The following is a 13,157-nucleotide window of genomic DNA, read 5'->3' as shown; positions in this document are numbered from 1 at the left end:
ACCGATACCTTTGCAATGGGATTTGAGCCCATACAAAATGAATGGGCTCAAATCACACTGCAAAGAATTGCATGCAATTTGAATAGGAATGCGGTGAGATTCTTGTCCAAATTGCGGTTTTCCCCCCACCACTCCTCTGTGATCCCAGTATAAAAAGACAGGGAAACGCCATCTGAGAAGTGCAGCAAAGGGCAAACAGTTTATTAAAAAATGTTATGTTATCACAACTCATATGATAAAAGTACACAATATATCTTGCATGTCAGATCCAAATCCACAGCCGCTTGCGATGCTCACAGGGCTGGAGACGTAGGAAGTTCCGGGTCCCCTGTGGGTATGGGGCGGAAGTGATGTCAGCTAGGGGGCGAACCGCTTATACATCTCCTCCAGCCCTGTGAGCACCGAAAGAGGCTGTGGTTTTGGATTTGACATGCAAGATATTTTATGTACTTTAAACATGCAAGTTGTGATAACATAACATCTTTATTAATCACTTGCCTACTGGGCACTTTCACCCCCTTCGTGCCCAGGCCATTTTTCAGCGCTGTCACACTTTGAATGACAATTGCACGGTCATGCTCCACTGTAACAATGTGACATTTTTACTCGTTATGTGCATCACACAAACAGAGCTTTCTTTTGGAGGTATTTAATCACTACTGAGTTTTTAATTTTTTTACAAAAAAAATAAAATAAAAAAAAAGTTTGAGTTTGTCAGTAAATTTTGTAAATAAGTAGTTTTTCTCCTTCGCTGATGGGCACCAATAGGCTGCACTGATGGGAACTGATGAGGTGGCACTTATGGGCACTGATTAGGTGGCACTGATGAGGAGGCACTAATATGCCTCACTTATGGGCACTGATAACCTGCAATGATGGGCAGCACTGATAGGCTGTACTGACTGGCATCACTAATGGGCACTGATTGGTGGCACTTTTTTGTAATCAGGGCACTGACGACATGTCTCCACGTCCCCTGCAAGGAGATGCTGCTGATCGGCTCTCCTCGCCACACACTGTCAATGTGAGGTGATGAGACGATTACTGGCATTTTCATGTTTACATGTGACTGGTTGTGATTGGACACAGCCGATCACATGGTTAAAGAGTAGAGGCCGCAGCTCTTTACAGAGATCGGGGTAGCGCCGTGTCCTAGCAACATGGCGTGGAGCGGCCGTTCCGGGGCGACGTCACATGACGTCCACCCAGAACGAGGGCCGCACCATTCCTCCATCATTTGACGGTGGGCGGCAAGCGGTTATTAAACAATTTGTTTGCCCATTGCTGCACTTGGCGCTTCCCTGTCTTTCAATACTGGAATCACGCAGGAGTGGTGGGGGAAACCACATGCGATTTGGACAGGAATCACACCGCATTCCTGTTAAAAGTGCATATGATTCTTTGCAGTGCGATTTGCGGACATTCATTTTCTATGGGCTCAAATTACATTGTAAAGTATCTGTATTCTTACCTTTTTTTTTTTTTTAACCGGCAAGTATCGGTGCAACCCTAATGAATAGATTATCGGACAATCGCTCTGAATGGGTTGTGTTTTTCATCCGATTTTCTTATTGTGTTTACTTGGCATAATACATCTAAAATAGATCTGCCATGTAGCTCCCCCATATTGTAGTAATAAACAGAATGCTGTAAAGGAGCAGCTTTTCTTTGCTTGCGATTTGAGCTCATATCGCTCCGCAAAAGGAATCGATTTTGGGGTATTGGGAGCAATTGCACGAGTACTTGTGCAAGTACTCAGTATTGGTACCGATACCGGCATTGGTGCATCCCTACTACTCGTTAGTACACAGCTTTCAAGAGCTGATCACGACAGTTCATGCGAAAATATCCGAAGTGACAAGCTCAAAACAAATATTTTTGGAAGATAAAAGAACTAACAATTTTTGTTTAATCAGCACAGTATTCGTTCGTAAAAAAGTGACCAAGACTGCACATGCTCGGAAACAAGAGAACAACCCGGAAAGGAAAAATGGCGACAAAAACAGTCTTCGTATTCAACGAAAAATGGAAAAAAAACAAAAAACAAAACAAACATTGTTTTCAGGATAAAAAATGTAAAAATGGCAATAATGGAGTGATAATCTTATTGCTACAATTTGGTAATTTTCTTATACAGAAAAAAAAAAACCATGCACGATCATTCGTCTGATTTTCTCATTTTGTGTAGCAGACATTAGGACCAGTGCTGATAGGCAAATAAGGCAGAATTAACCACTTGTCAACCATATAACTCAAATATACAGAGGCAAAGTGGCCCTTCCGGGTCTAGGGCGCACATGTGGCTCGCTCCTGAAGTGATCACAAACAGCAGGAGCCCAGCAGCGGGTACCGCAGACTCAATGTCCGCCTGTACCCACCGATTGTTCAGTTTTGCAGATCGCCGTTCTGTCAGTAGGGAAAGCATTGATTCTGTGTTGTGACACGGCTCTTTGCCTTCCCTTAGACCCCTTTTACACTGAGGCAGTTTTCAGGTGTTTTAGCGCTAGAAATAGCGACTGTAAAGCGCCTGAAAACTGCCTCCCATGAAAACTGCCCGAGTGCTTTCACACTTGAGCGGTGCGCTTGTGGGGCGTTAAAGGGGTTGTAAAGGTAAAAATTTTTTCACCTTAATGCATTCTATGCATTAAGGTGAAAAAACTTCTGACAGAACCGCCGCCCCCAGGCCCCCCGTTTTACTTACCTGACGCCTCGAAAGTCAGCTTCGCGTTCCCGACATCTGTTCCTCCGCTCACCCTGGCCGCTGATTGGCTGCAGTGGATGGATTGAAAGCAGCGCAGCCATTGGCTCACGCTGCTGTCAATCACATCCGATGACGCGGCGCGCCGGGGGGCGGGGCCGAGTGATACAGCGAGCGGCTATAGCCGCCGGCTGTATCACGGGAGCGCGCCCGCAAGCACTCACCACCGTGCGAGGGAGCTCGCATTAAGGTGGTGAATGCTTGCGGGGAGGAGCTGAAACAGCCGCCGAGGGACCCCAGAAGACCAGGTTCGGGGCCACTCTGTGCAGAACGAGCTGCACAGTGAAGGTAAGTATAACATGTTTGTTATTTTTAAAAAAAAAAAAAAACACCTTTACAAACGCTTTAAAGTCTTGCAAGCAGCGTCTTTGGGGCGGGTTGGGAGCGCTGTATACAGCGCCCAAAACGTCCCTGCCCATTACAATGAATGGGCAGCACTCCTGAAGCACCTGAAAAGCGCTTTAGATGCGCCGCAACACAGGGGTTTTTAACCCCTTCTTTGAGGTTAAAAGCACTCCGCTAGCAGCTGAAAAGCAGTGCAAAAGCGCCGCTTAAACAGCGGTAAAATAAGAAAGCACTCTCTAGGCACACATTTAACCCTTTGATTGCCCCTGTTAACCCTTTCCCAGCCAGTGTTATTAGTACAGTGACAGTGCATTTTTTTTTTTTTTTTTTAGCACTGATCATTGTATTTGTGTCACTGGTCAACAAAGTGTGTCAAAAGTGTCAGTTAGTGTCCAATTTGGCCGCCGCAATATCGCAGTCCTGCTATAAGTCGCTGATCGCTGCTATTACTAGTAAAATAAAATAAAAATATCCAATAGTTTGTAGACACTATAACTTTTGTGCAAACCAATTAATATGCACTTATTGGGGATTGTTTTTTTTTTTTTTTTACCAAAAACATGTAGCAGAATACATATTGGCCTAAACTGATGAGGAATTTTAATTATTTCCATTTTTTCTTATTGGAAATGTTTCACAGCATAAAGTAAAAAATGTTTTTTTTTTTTTAAATTGTCGGTCTTTTTTTTGTTTATTGCGCAAAAAATAAAAAAACAGCAGGAGGTGATTGAATACCACCAAAATAAAGCTCTATTTGTGCGAAAAAAAGGACATACATTTTATTTGGGTACAGCTTCGCACGACCGCGCAATTGTCAGTTAAGGTAACGCAGTGCTGTATCGCGAAAAACGGCCTGGTCATGCAGAGGGGGTAAATCTTCCCGGAGGGCAAGTGGTTAATTGCAGGTGATTTTGACCTGGTTGACCTGCTTCAAGCTGCTTTTAAAGCCCTTATTTTCTACCAGTCTGAATGCTTCACCACTTACCACCACTACTGTTATTGCAGCGAGATCTGTAGGCTTCCTTGGTATTGTTGAAGAGTCTTTTCTGGGTCTCCCTCGTCCTCTTTTTGTGCCGAAAGCTTGCAAGGAAGTCTTGAGATGCTTGTTAACCTTAAGGAAAGAAAAAGAGAATTCTGTAGAAGAAAGCTCCATACCACACCACAGAATGTCAAGCTGCACCAAGCTCTTACATCCATCCAAATGACCCTTCCTGTGAGCCATACTTCCCACCACAACAATAATTCTCATTTATTGTCTTCTACCACCGTCGTTCTATGGAGTGCGAGGATCCGTATACAAACCCAGGTCCTCGGCTCCTTCTGGTGGTTGCTCTTCTTACTGTGCCAAGCTCCCTGCCTGATCCCTTGGTCAACCTTACTTTAGATCTTGTTTCTGGTGAAACTTGAACTAGAGCTGGGCGATTTTCTTAAAAAAAAAAAAAAAAAAATAAAAAAAAAAAAAAAAAAAAAATCTGCGATTAAAAAAACAAAAGAACAAAAAAAAAAAAAAAAAAAAAAAAAAAAAAAAACCTTGATTCACGATTCAAAATTTTTTTTGATGGATACCACGCCGGTCCTGAGGAGCTGCAGGCAGGAGTTTTTAGGCGAGGCCGCGGCTTCTGCCTAGTCCGCGGCGTCCGGCCTCGCGGACTAGGCTGCAGCCGTGGCCTCACCTCACCTAAAAACTTCTGCCCGCAGCTCCTCAGGACCAGTGTGATGTCAGAGCCGGTCCTGGTGAAAAAAAAAAAAAAAAAAAGTAAAAAATGGATTTGCTGAAAATTTGAATCGATTTGACCTTTCAACTCGATTCAAATCGATTTTTTCCCCAGCCCTACCTTGAACTCCTTGCTCCTCCCATGAACTTCTGACTTAAAGTGGTTGTAAAGCCTCAAGGTTTTTCACCTTAATGTATTCTATGCATTAAGGTGAAAAAGCTTTTTTGCTGCAGCTCTCCCCCCCTTTTACTTACCTGCGCCCGATCTGTTCCAGCGATGGGCACAAACCCAGCGGCTTCAGCCGTTGTCTCTCTCATCATTGACTCCTGCTGCCGTCAATCAAATCCAGTGACACGGGGGCGGGGCCTAGTCCTGCTGTCTGTGTCAACAGACGCAGCAGTGGGACTTGGGAGCGCGCCCGCACGGGTGCCCCCCAGAGACAGCGGCTCTCCGTGAGGGAAGGAGACAGGAGTGCTGGCAGGGCAGCTCAGAAGAGGAGGATCGGGGCTGATCTGTGCAAAACCCTTGCACAGAGCAGGTAAGAATAACAGGTTTGTTATTTTTATGGGAAAAAAAACCTTTACAACCCCTTTAAGCCATGTCTCTGCACTTCCTGTTTGCTAGATTATTGTGCTCCTTTCCAGCCGATATCTTGCTTTTTGAGCTCCCGCTGCTTTCTGTATTTTCTCTACCACTGGTTACTGACCTTTGGCTTGTTCATTGACTACGCTTCTGCTTGATCCCTACATGCTTACATATGTAACAAGACCCCAGCTTGCACACCTCCGGGTGGAGCGATCTTGAGAACCGCGACCTGGTACTAAACATCACTGCGAAACTCAATTCCATCATCAAGAGCTGCGGTGAATTCTGGCTAGTTCTTAGATCCTGTGACCCAGATTAGTCCGGGGGGGGGGGGGGCCTGCTTGTGTGGGAAAAGATGGTCCACAATGCCTTGCTTGCTCTTTAAAGAATCACCAAAGATTTTTTTTTTAAATAACAAACAAGTTATACTTACCTCCGCTGTGCAGCTCATTTTAAACAGAGTGGCCCCAAACCTGGTCTTCTGGGGTCCCTCGGCGGCCATCTCGCCCCCCCCCCCCCCCCGCAAGGACTCAACACCTTCATGCGAGCTCCCTCGCATGGTGTTGAGTGCTTGCGGGCGCGCTCCCGCGATACAGCTGGCAGCCATAGCTGCTTGCGGTATCACTCGGCCCCGCCCCCCGGCGCGCCGCGTCATTGGATGTGATTGACAGCAGCGCGAGCCAATGGCTGCGCTGCTTTCAATCCATCCACTGTAACCATTCAACGGCCAGAGTGAGCGGGCGAGGAGGATGTCGGGGGCGAGCGCGGGACTTTCGAGGGCTCAGGTAAGTAAAACGGGGGGGGGGGGGGGGGTGCCGGTATTGTCGGATGTTTTTTAGAATGCATTAAGGTGAAAAAACTTTTACCTTTACAACCCCTTTAAGATCTTCAAAATGTAGCGATTCTCCATTAAAGACACAGCAGATGTGGGCTGAAACACGTTTACATCTGCTGTCTGTCGCTGTGTCTTTTATGGAGAATCAATACATTATGAAGATCTTAAAGAGCAAGCAAAGCGATGTGGACCATCTTTTCTCATGATTGCTAGTACAGCTGTGCGACTACCTTTCCGCCCCCCCAGGTAACTCTGAAAAAAAAAAAAAAAAAAAAATCTAATCTTATCGGGCATTAGCACCATACCTCTGCTTTATTTTATGCACTGCTTGTTTGTGGATCATCTTGCTGGTTACTGTGGACACCTTTCTACTGCTATAGCTACTGGCCTGTGTGCCTGACCCCTGTCCTGGGCTCTATCTATGAAAATATTTGCTGTGCAAAGGTAACAAACCATTCGCATAGCCACAATGAAACAACGGCTGCGTTTTCTGTAATACGATTGTTTCCTATAATTGTGTCACCTGGTGGCCATAAATGTGATATTTTTCCTGAAATACCTCTGTCAGGAAAAATACTGCATGATGGGAATTAGATGGTGCCAAGGACCATAGGAAATGATTATATTAGACAAAATACTGCCATTTTTTTTGTTGCAGCTGTGCTAGGGTTGCCACCTTTTCTTCAAGCCAAACGGCAATTAAAAAAAAAAAAAAAAATTAAAAAAAAAAAAAAAACGGGGAGTGCTGTGGACTTTGGTGTAAATGGGAACTCTGATGCAAGGGGGTTTCTGCTCACCAAAGCCCCCCCCCACTTACAGAGTTTACAGAATTCCTCCTTAAATCAGGGTTCCCAAAGTCCCCCTTAAATCAGAGTCAGCAGAGCACCCCTTACCTTAGTGTAGTCACTCGCTCCAGGCAGGAGAGCGAAGGAAAGGGGGGGGGGGGGGTGCGAGGACGACGACTTGTCACAGACAGTGGATGGTGAGCTTATTCACCCGAGGATGGAAGCTCAGGCATTGGCATCTTTCATGCACAATGTATCTGCTGGCTGCTGAGATTTTCCAGCACACACACATTTGTTTTCTGAGGTACAGCATGCCGGGGATTGGAGTGTGGGCAGGCAGACACAGAGGGGGCAGAAGGAGGAGGAGCAGATAAAGTGCGGGGGGGGACGGGGACTGTGCTGACACTCTGGGCAGTGAGAGAGAGTCTGGCAACCCTGGTGATTAGGGTGTGCATACCGGGCCCATGCGCATGCCTGTGCACTCGGCGGTTGTGCTATTTATGGAGCCAAGTCACAGTCTGGTCTGAATAATGTGTCTGGGTTTCACAGGCAGTCTAAGGCCTCACGCACCCTGGAGGTTTTTACAGCTGCATTTTTTTCTACAGCCAGTAAACTCCCCAGCATGTTATCCTATGTGTCCATAGGCTGTTGTCAGCATGTTTTTGGTAGGGGTGTTTTCTGGTTGGACCCCCCCCCCCCCCAGAACTAATGGGTTTTGAGAGGAGTTTTTCAGCTGTAAAAACACTCTAACTCTGATAAAAGCCAAAAAAAAAAAAAAAACAAAACACACAACTACTCTGCGTTTATCATAATTTTTGGGCCATAACCTTTTGTGGGGGTATAGTTTTGCTATAAAAAAAAAAAAAAAAAAAAAAAAAAAAAAAAAAGCTAAAATAACACTGAAAAAAAAAAAAAAAATAATGCAGCAAAACTTATTCTACAGCGAACTCCACTAGCGTTTTTATAACGTCCAGCTTGCATGAGGCCTAAAACCCCAGACACACGATACAAAACCCGGCCTGCCCGGGTGAATCCCGGATGGGTGGCAACCCTAGGCTGTGCAAAGGTTTGTCACGTTCATCGTACACAGAAAGGTTTTTAATTCGACATGTACAATTCGTTTCGTTCTGAATTCGCTTTTCGCCGAAAATCTACAAATTCATGAATTCCGAAATATTAAAAGTTAACGAAAACCCGTTTCATTTTTCCCGAAAATGAAAATTTTGAAATAAGAGTGAAAATCCGAAAATTCAAAAGAACAAAAATCCAAAATAACAAATAATAACTTTACCCATTAAAATTTTAGGTATTGGAATGTCTTTTCAAATTTGGCTGTCAGTGAACGTAACGGATATGAATTTATCCGAAGTTACGAATTATCCGAAATAATGAATGCCGCATCTAAACGAATAGAACGTAACAAATTAATAATAATAAATAATAATAAAGAATAATAATGAAAAGTTTATTATTATTATTATTAATTTGTTACGTTCCATTCGTTCATTATCCGAAATAATGAATGCTGCATCTAAACGAATGGAACGTAACAAATTAATAACAATAATAATCAAGAATAATAATAATGAAAAGTTTATTATTAATTTGTTACGTTCCATTTGTTTAGATGCAGCATTCATTATTTCGGATAATTCGTGTAACTTCAGATAAATACGTAGCGCTCACTAACGGCCACATTTGAAAGGAAATTCCAATACCTATAATTTAAAACAGTTAAAGTTATTATTAATAGTTATAATTTAATGGTTAACAAAAATCCAAAATAATAACTATTAATAATAACTAACTGTTAAATTATAGGTATTGGAATTTCCTTTCAAATTTGATCGTTATTGAACGCAACGTATACGAATTTATCCGAAGTTACGAATTATCCGAAATAATGAATGCCGCACCTAAACGAATGTAACGTAACAAATTAATAATAATAAACTTTTCATTATTATTATTATTCTTGATTATTATTGATTTGTTACGTTCCATTCGTTTAGATGCGGCATTCAATATTTAGGATAATTAGTAACTTCGGATAAATTTGTATACCTTACGTTGAACAGCCAAAATTTGAAAGGAAATTCCAATACCTATAAAATGTAATAGTTATTTATTATTTCCGAAATAACGAATACCACATCTAAACGAATGGAACATGATTACTAAAGGCAAATCCACTTTGCACTGCAAGTGCACTTGGAAGTGCAGTCGCTGTAGATCCAAGGGGGACATGCAAGGAAAATAAAAAACAGCATTTTTGCTTGCACATGATTGGATAATAAAATCAGCAGAGCTTCCCCTCATTTAAGTTCTTCCCCTCAGATCTACAGGGACTGCACTTCTAAGTGCACTAGTGCAAAGTGGATTTGCCTTTAGTAAATCAACCCCAATGAATTCAAATTTTTCGGAAGTTACGAATTTATTCCAACTAACGAATTTCGATCATAACGAATGACCCGAAAATCGAAAGAAAAACAAAAACGAAAAAAAAAAAAAAATAATGAAATAAAAATGAACACATATTTCAACAGTGCACATGTCTAGTTTTTATAAATACACCCGTGTGTGTCATATTTATCATAAATTGTCACCGTACCAGTAGACTTTTACTCGGGCTCCTTTGATCGGTGTACTTTTTCATCATATTGGTGTGATGAGCTGGACTCTGATATCTGACTGATGCGATTGGTACATTCACAGCCTTTTCTATTTTCACCAATGGATGAGGTCCCACTCTGTTCTCTATCACCATCATATCTTTAGCCGCCGATTTACGAAGCCTCAGGAGGCCTGCTTTCCTCGAGTCTTCCTCGTGTCCTGCGATTTGGTTTCTTGGACCCTCTGACACATTTGCCTTTGGGATGTCCACAGCGGGTAGTCTGATTAAACGCGGTCTACCTCGCGCTCTTTTTGCGGGGACGTCTTGTGGCCCATTCAGCAGCGAATTTATTTGAGAGATGACGGTGACTTTCTTTGTGCTTCCGATGGGTCGCCCTCGCCCTCTTTTCTCAGAGGGTCCCGCCATGCTTGGGAGGTGTTTAGGTTCAATCGTGCCGGTGTTGACTCTTAAATCAAGCTCCACCGTGTTCCACAGCTACATCTGTAGAGATAATCCCTGTAAAATGAAGGGGACATGTTCAAGCGATCTGTACAGAAATACTTCAACCTCTTCACGCCGGCCGAACGCACGTATGCAGCCGGTGATTACCGGAAAGCTGCCGTTGCATACTAGCAATCGGGAGCTTTCCAATTGTGTAACAGCCAATCACAGTGGTCACATGACCTGAAAGCCCACCTTTCGAACCCTTAAAAGGGCTGGGAGGCGGCCAGTGGGAAGGGAGTAAAAATTAAAGGCCAAGTTCATCTTTTGAAAACAATGGACTGTGCAAAGCAGGGATAAGAAACAAAGAGACCTTTAGTAAAAAAAAGCAGCACACATTACAGTATAGTTAAGTACACATTTAACTCCCTGATTACCTGAGATGTTAACCCCTTTCCTGCCAGTGTCATTAGTACAGCGACAGTGTATAGTATCACTAATCACTGTATTAGTGACAATGGTGATGTCAGTGTCCATTAGTTAGTTCTCCCCCAGTGTCAGTTAGTGTCAGATTGTCCACCGCACTATAGGAATCCCATTATATTATTATTATTATAATACAGGATTTATATAACACCAACAATTTTCACAGCACTTTACAACATGAGGGCAGACAATACAGTTAAAATACAATTCAGTACAGGAGGAATCAGAAGACCCTGTTTGTAAGGCTCCATTCACACCTCAGGGTTTTGTAGCTTGAAGCCTGAAGCTCCAAAACGCTGGAGGTGGGAAAAAAAAAAACAAATTACTGTATTTATTGGCGTATAACACTCACTTTTTCACCATGAAAATCGGGTGCAAATAGTGTGTGCGTGTTATACGCCAATACTTCAATTTTAGCTGCCTCGGAGGGGACAGGGAGGGGGTGGGACGAGTGCCGTCAGGTTACAAACAGTGAGAAACTTCTGTTTACTTGGCGGCCTCTGTAATAGGAAGTCCCGTCTCCTGGGGAGCCATTGGACCACTGTTCTGTCTATCAAAGGAGATTCTCACTGTATGTAATCTGTCGGCACTCGTCCCGCCCCCTCCCTGTACCCTCTAGGCTGCAGATGGGCATCGATCAGGCTGCACTGATGGCATTGGCGAGACTGCTGCATTGATGGCAATGGCGAGGCTGATGCATTGATGGCAATGGCGAGGCTGATGCATTGATGGCAATGGTGAGGCTGATGCATTGATGGCAATGGTGAGGCTGATGCATTGATGGCAATGGTGAGGCTGATGCATTGATGGCAATGGTGAGGCTGATGCATTGATGGCAATGGTGAGGCTGATGCATTGATGGCAATGGTGAGGCTGCAGATTGGCATTGATCAGGCTGCATTGATGGCAATGGTGAGGCTGCAGATTGGCATTGATCAGGCTGCATTGATGGCAATGGTGAGGCTGCAGATGGGCACTGACCTTTATTTTGCTTCAAAGTTCCTTATTTAAAATTTAAGTTTTTTTCCTGAAACTTCCCTCTTAAAATGAATGTGCGTGTTATACGCCTGTGCGTGTTATACGCCGATAAATATAGTAATCATAATGTAGATGGTTCACATCTCCACTCCATGTCGCCTGAAGCTCAAAAAAGTTCTGGAGCTTTTTTGTAGCTCAATTCGGGCAGATTTGGGCGTTTTTCTGCTTTTTACATTGGCGACTTTTTGACCTGTAAAAAAATCGCGGCGAAATCTCTGTAAAAATCGTGGCAAAAACACGTGACTTTCTGCCTGAAAATAATACACTCAGGTGTGAATGCAGCATTAGAGCTTACAATCTAAGCCGCTGATTGCCGCCATTAGTAGTAGTACAAAAAAAAAAAAACAAAAAAAAAAAAACAGTATATAGCCCATAGTTTGCAGACGCTATAACTTTTACTCAAAGTAATCTAATCAAATAAAAACAGTTAGAGATTTTTTTTTTTTTTTACTAAAAAAACACATGTAGCAGAATACATTTTGGTCTAAATTGATGAAGACATTTGTTTTTTTTTTCGCATATATGTTTCATAGCAGAAAGAAAAAAAAAAAAAGAAAAAATACATTTTTTTTTCAAAACTGTCTTTTTTCGTTTATATTGCAAAAAAAAAAAAAAACCCAGGAGGTGATCAAATATCACCTAAAGAAAGCTCTATTTGTGTGAAAAAAGTGATATAAATTTAAATTTGGGTACAGCGTTGCATGACCGCGCAATTGTCCGTTAAAGTAGAGCAGTGCAGCATAGCAAAAAATAAATAAAAATGGTGCGAGTCAGGAAAAGGGTAAATTCTATACATTCATATTCATTTAAATTCATGGTATTAATTAAAGTGGAGCTGAGGTGCTTACGAATAGAAATGGACTCAGGCGTGTTCGAAATCCCACGTGCCCGATCCCGCCAGGAAGCCGACACTGCACACGGCCAATCACAGGCAGTGAGACATTTCCCGGTTCGCAGCTGCACAGATCAGGAAACGTCTCCCTGCCTTTTGATTAGCAGTGTGCAGTGTCGGCTTCCTGGCGGGATCGGGCACGTGGGATTTCGAACACGCCTGAGCCCATCTCTAGTTAAAGAATCATGATGGGCTCGGGCGTGTTCAGATCGTAAGTGCCAGAAAGCCATCACTGCACACCGACAATCACAGGCAGCGTGTGTATGTGCAGCTGCGGGTCGGGAAATAGAGTTGCCACCACATCCCTTTAAACCCGAACACATATGAATTACACAGGTTCTGAGGCTAATTAAGTGCAGAAAAGGCACCAAGTGAGTTTAATTACCACCTTAATCAGCCACAGAACCCGTATAATTCATATGTGTTCGGGTTTAAAGGGATGTGGTGGCAACCATAGCGGGAAAAGCCTCACGTCCTATGATTGGCGGCGTGCAGTAACAGCTTCCTGGCGGGAACGATCCGAACGCGTCCAAGCCCATCATTAGTTAAGAATACATACCTGAATATCATTTTCTTTTTTCAAACCACTTTAAAACATTTGTCTCAATCCTATTTGTTGGACAGCTTCATCGGTGGAAAAATAAACAGACTAACGCTCACCAC

The 13,157-nt window shown here is 43.2% G+C and overlaps 1 protein-coding gene across 2 annotated transcripts in view; it reads right to left on the bottom strand.

Moving 5' to 3' along the window:
• Positions 1–13,157, bottom strand: part of LOC141107454 (uncharacterized) — a 61,355-nt gene that overhangs the window by 24,245 nt on the left and 23,953 nt on the right. For both annotated transcript variants that reach the window (XM_073598191.1, XM_073598190.1), the window contains exons 2-3: positions 9,635–10,153; positions 4,089–4,214 (exon numbers count right to left, since the gene is read on the bottom strand). In XM_073598191.1, coding sequence (XP_073454292.1) covers positions 4,089–4,214; positions 9,635–10,063 — 555 coding nt within the window. In that variant the 5' untranslated portion in view covers positions 10,064–10,153. The remainder of the gene's footprint in view (positions 1–4,088; positions 4,215–9,634; positions 10,154–13,157) is intronic.

This window comes from Aquarana catesbeiana, linkage group LG09 (assembly GCF_042186555.1).
Source record: "Aquarana catesbeiana isolate 2022-GZ linkage group LG09, ASM4218655v1, whole genome shotgun sequence".
Classification (NCBI taxonomy): Eukaryota; Metazoa; Chordata; class Amphibia; order Anura; family Ranidae; genus Aquarana; species Aquarana catesbeiana.
The sequence above is the reverse complement of the archived record's forward strand: the minus strand, read 5'-3'. Positions and strand labels throughout refer to the sequence as shown.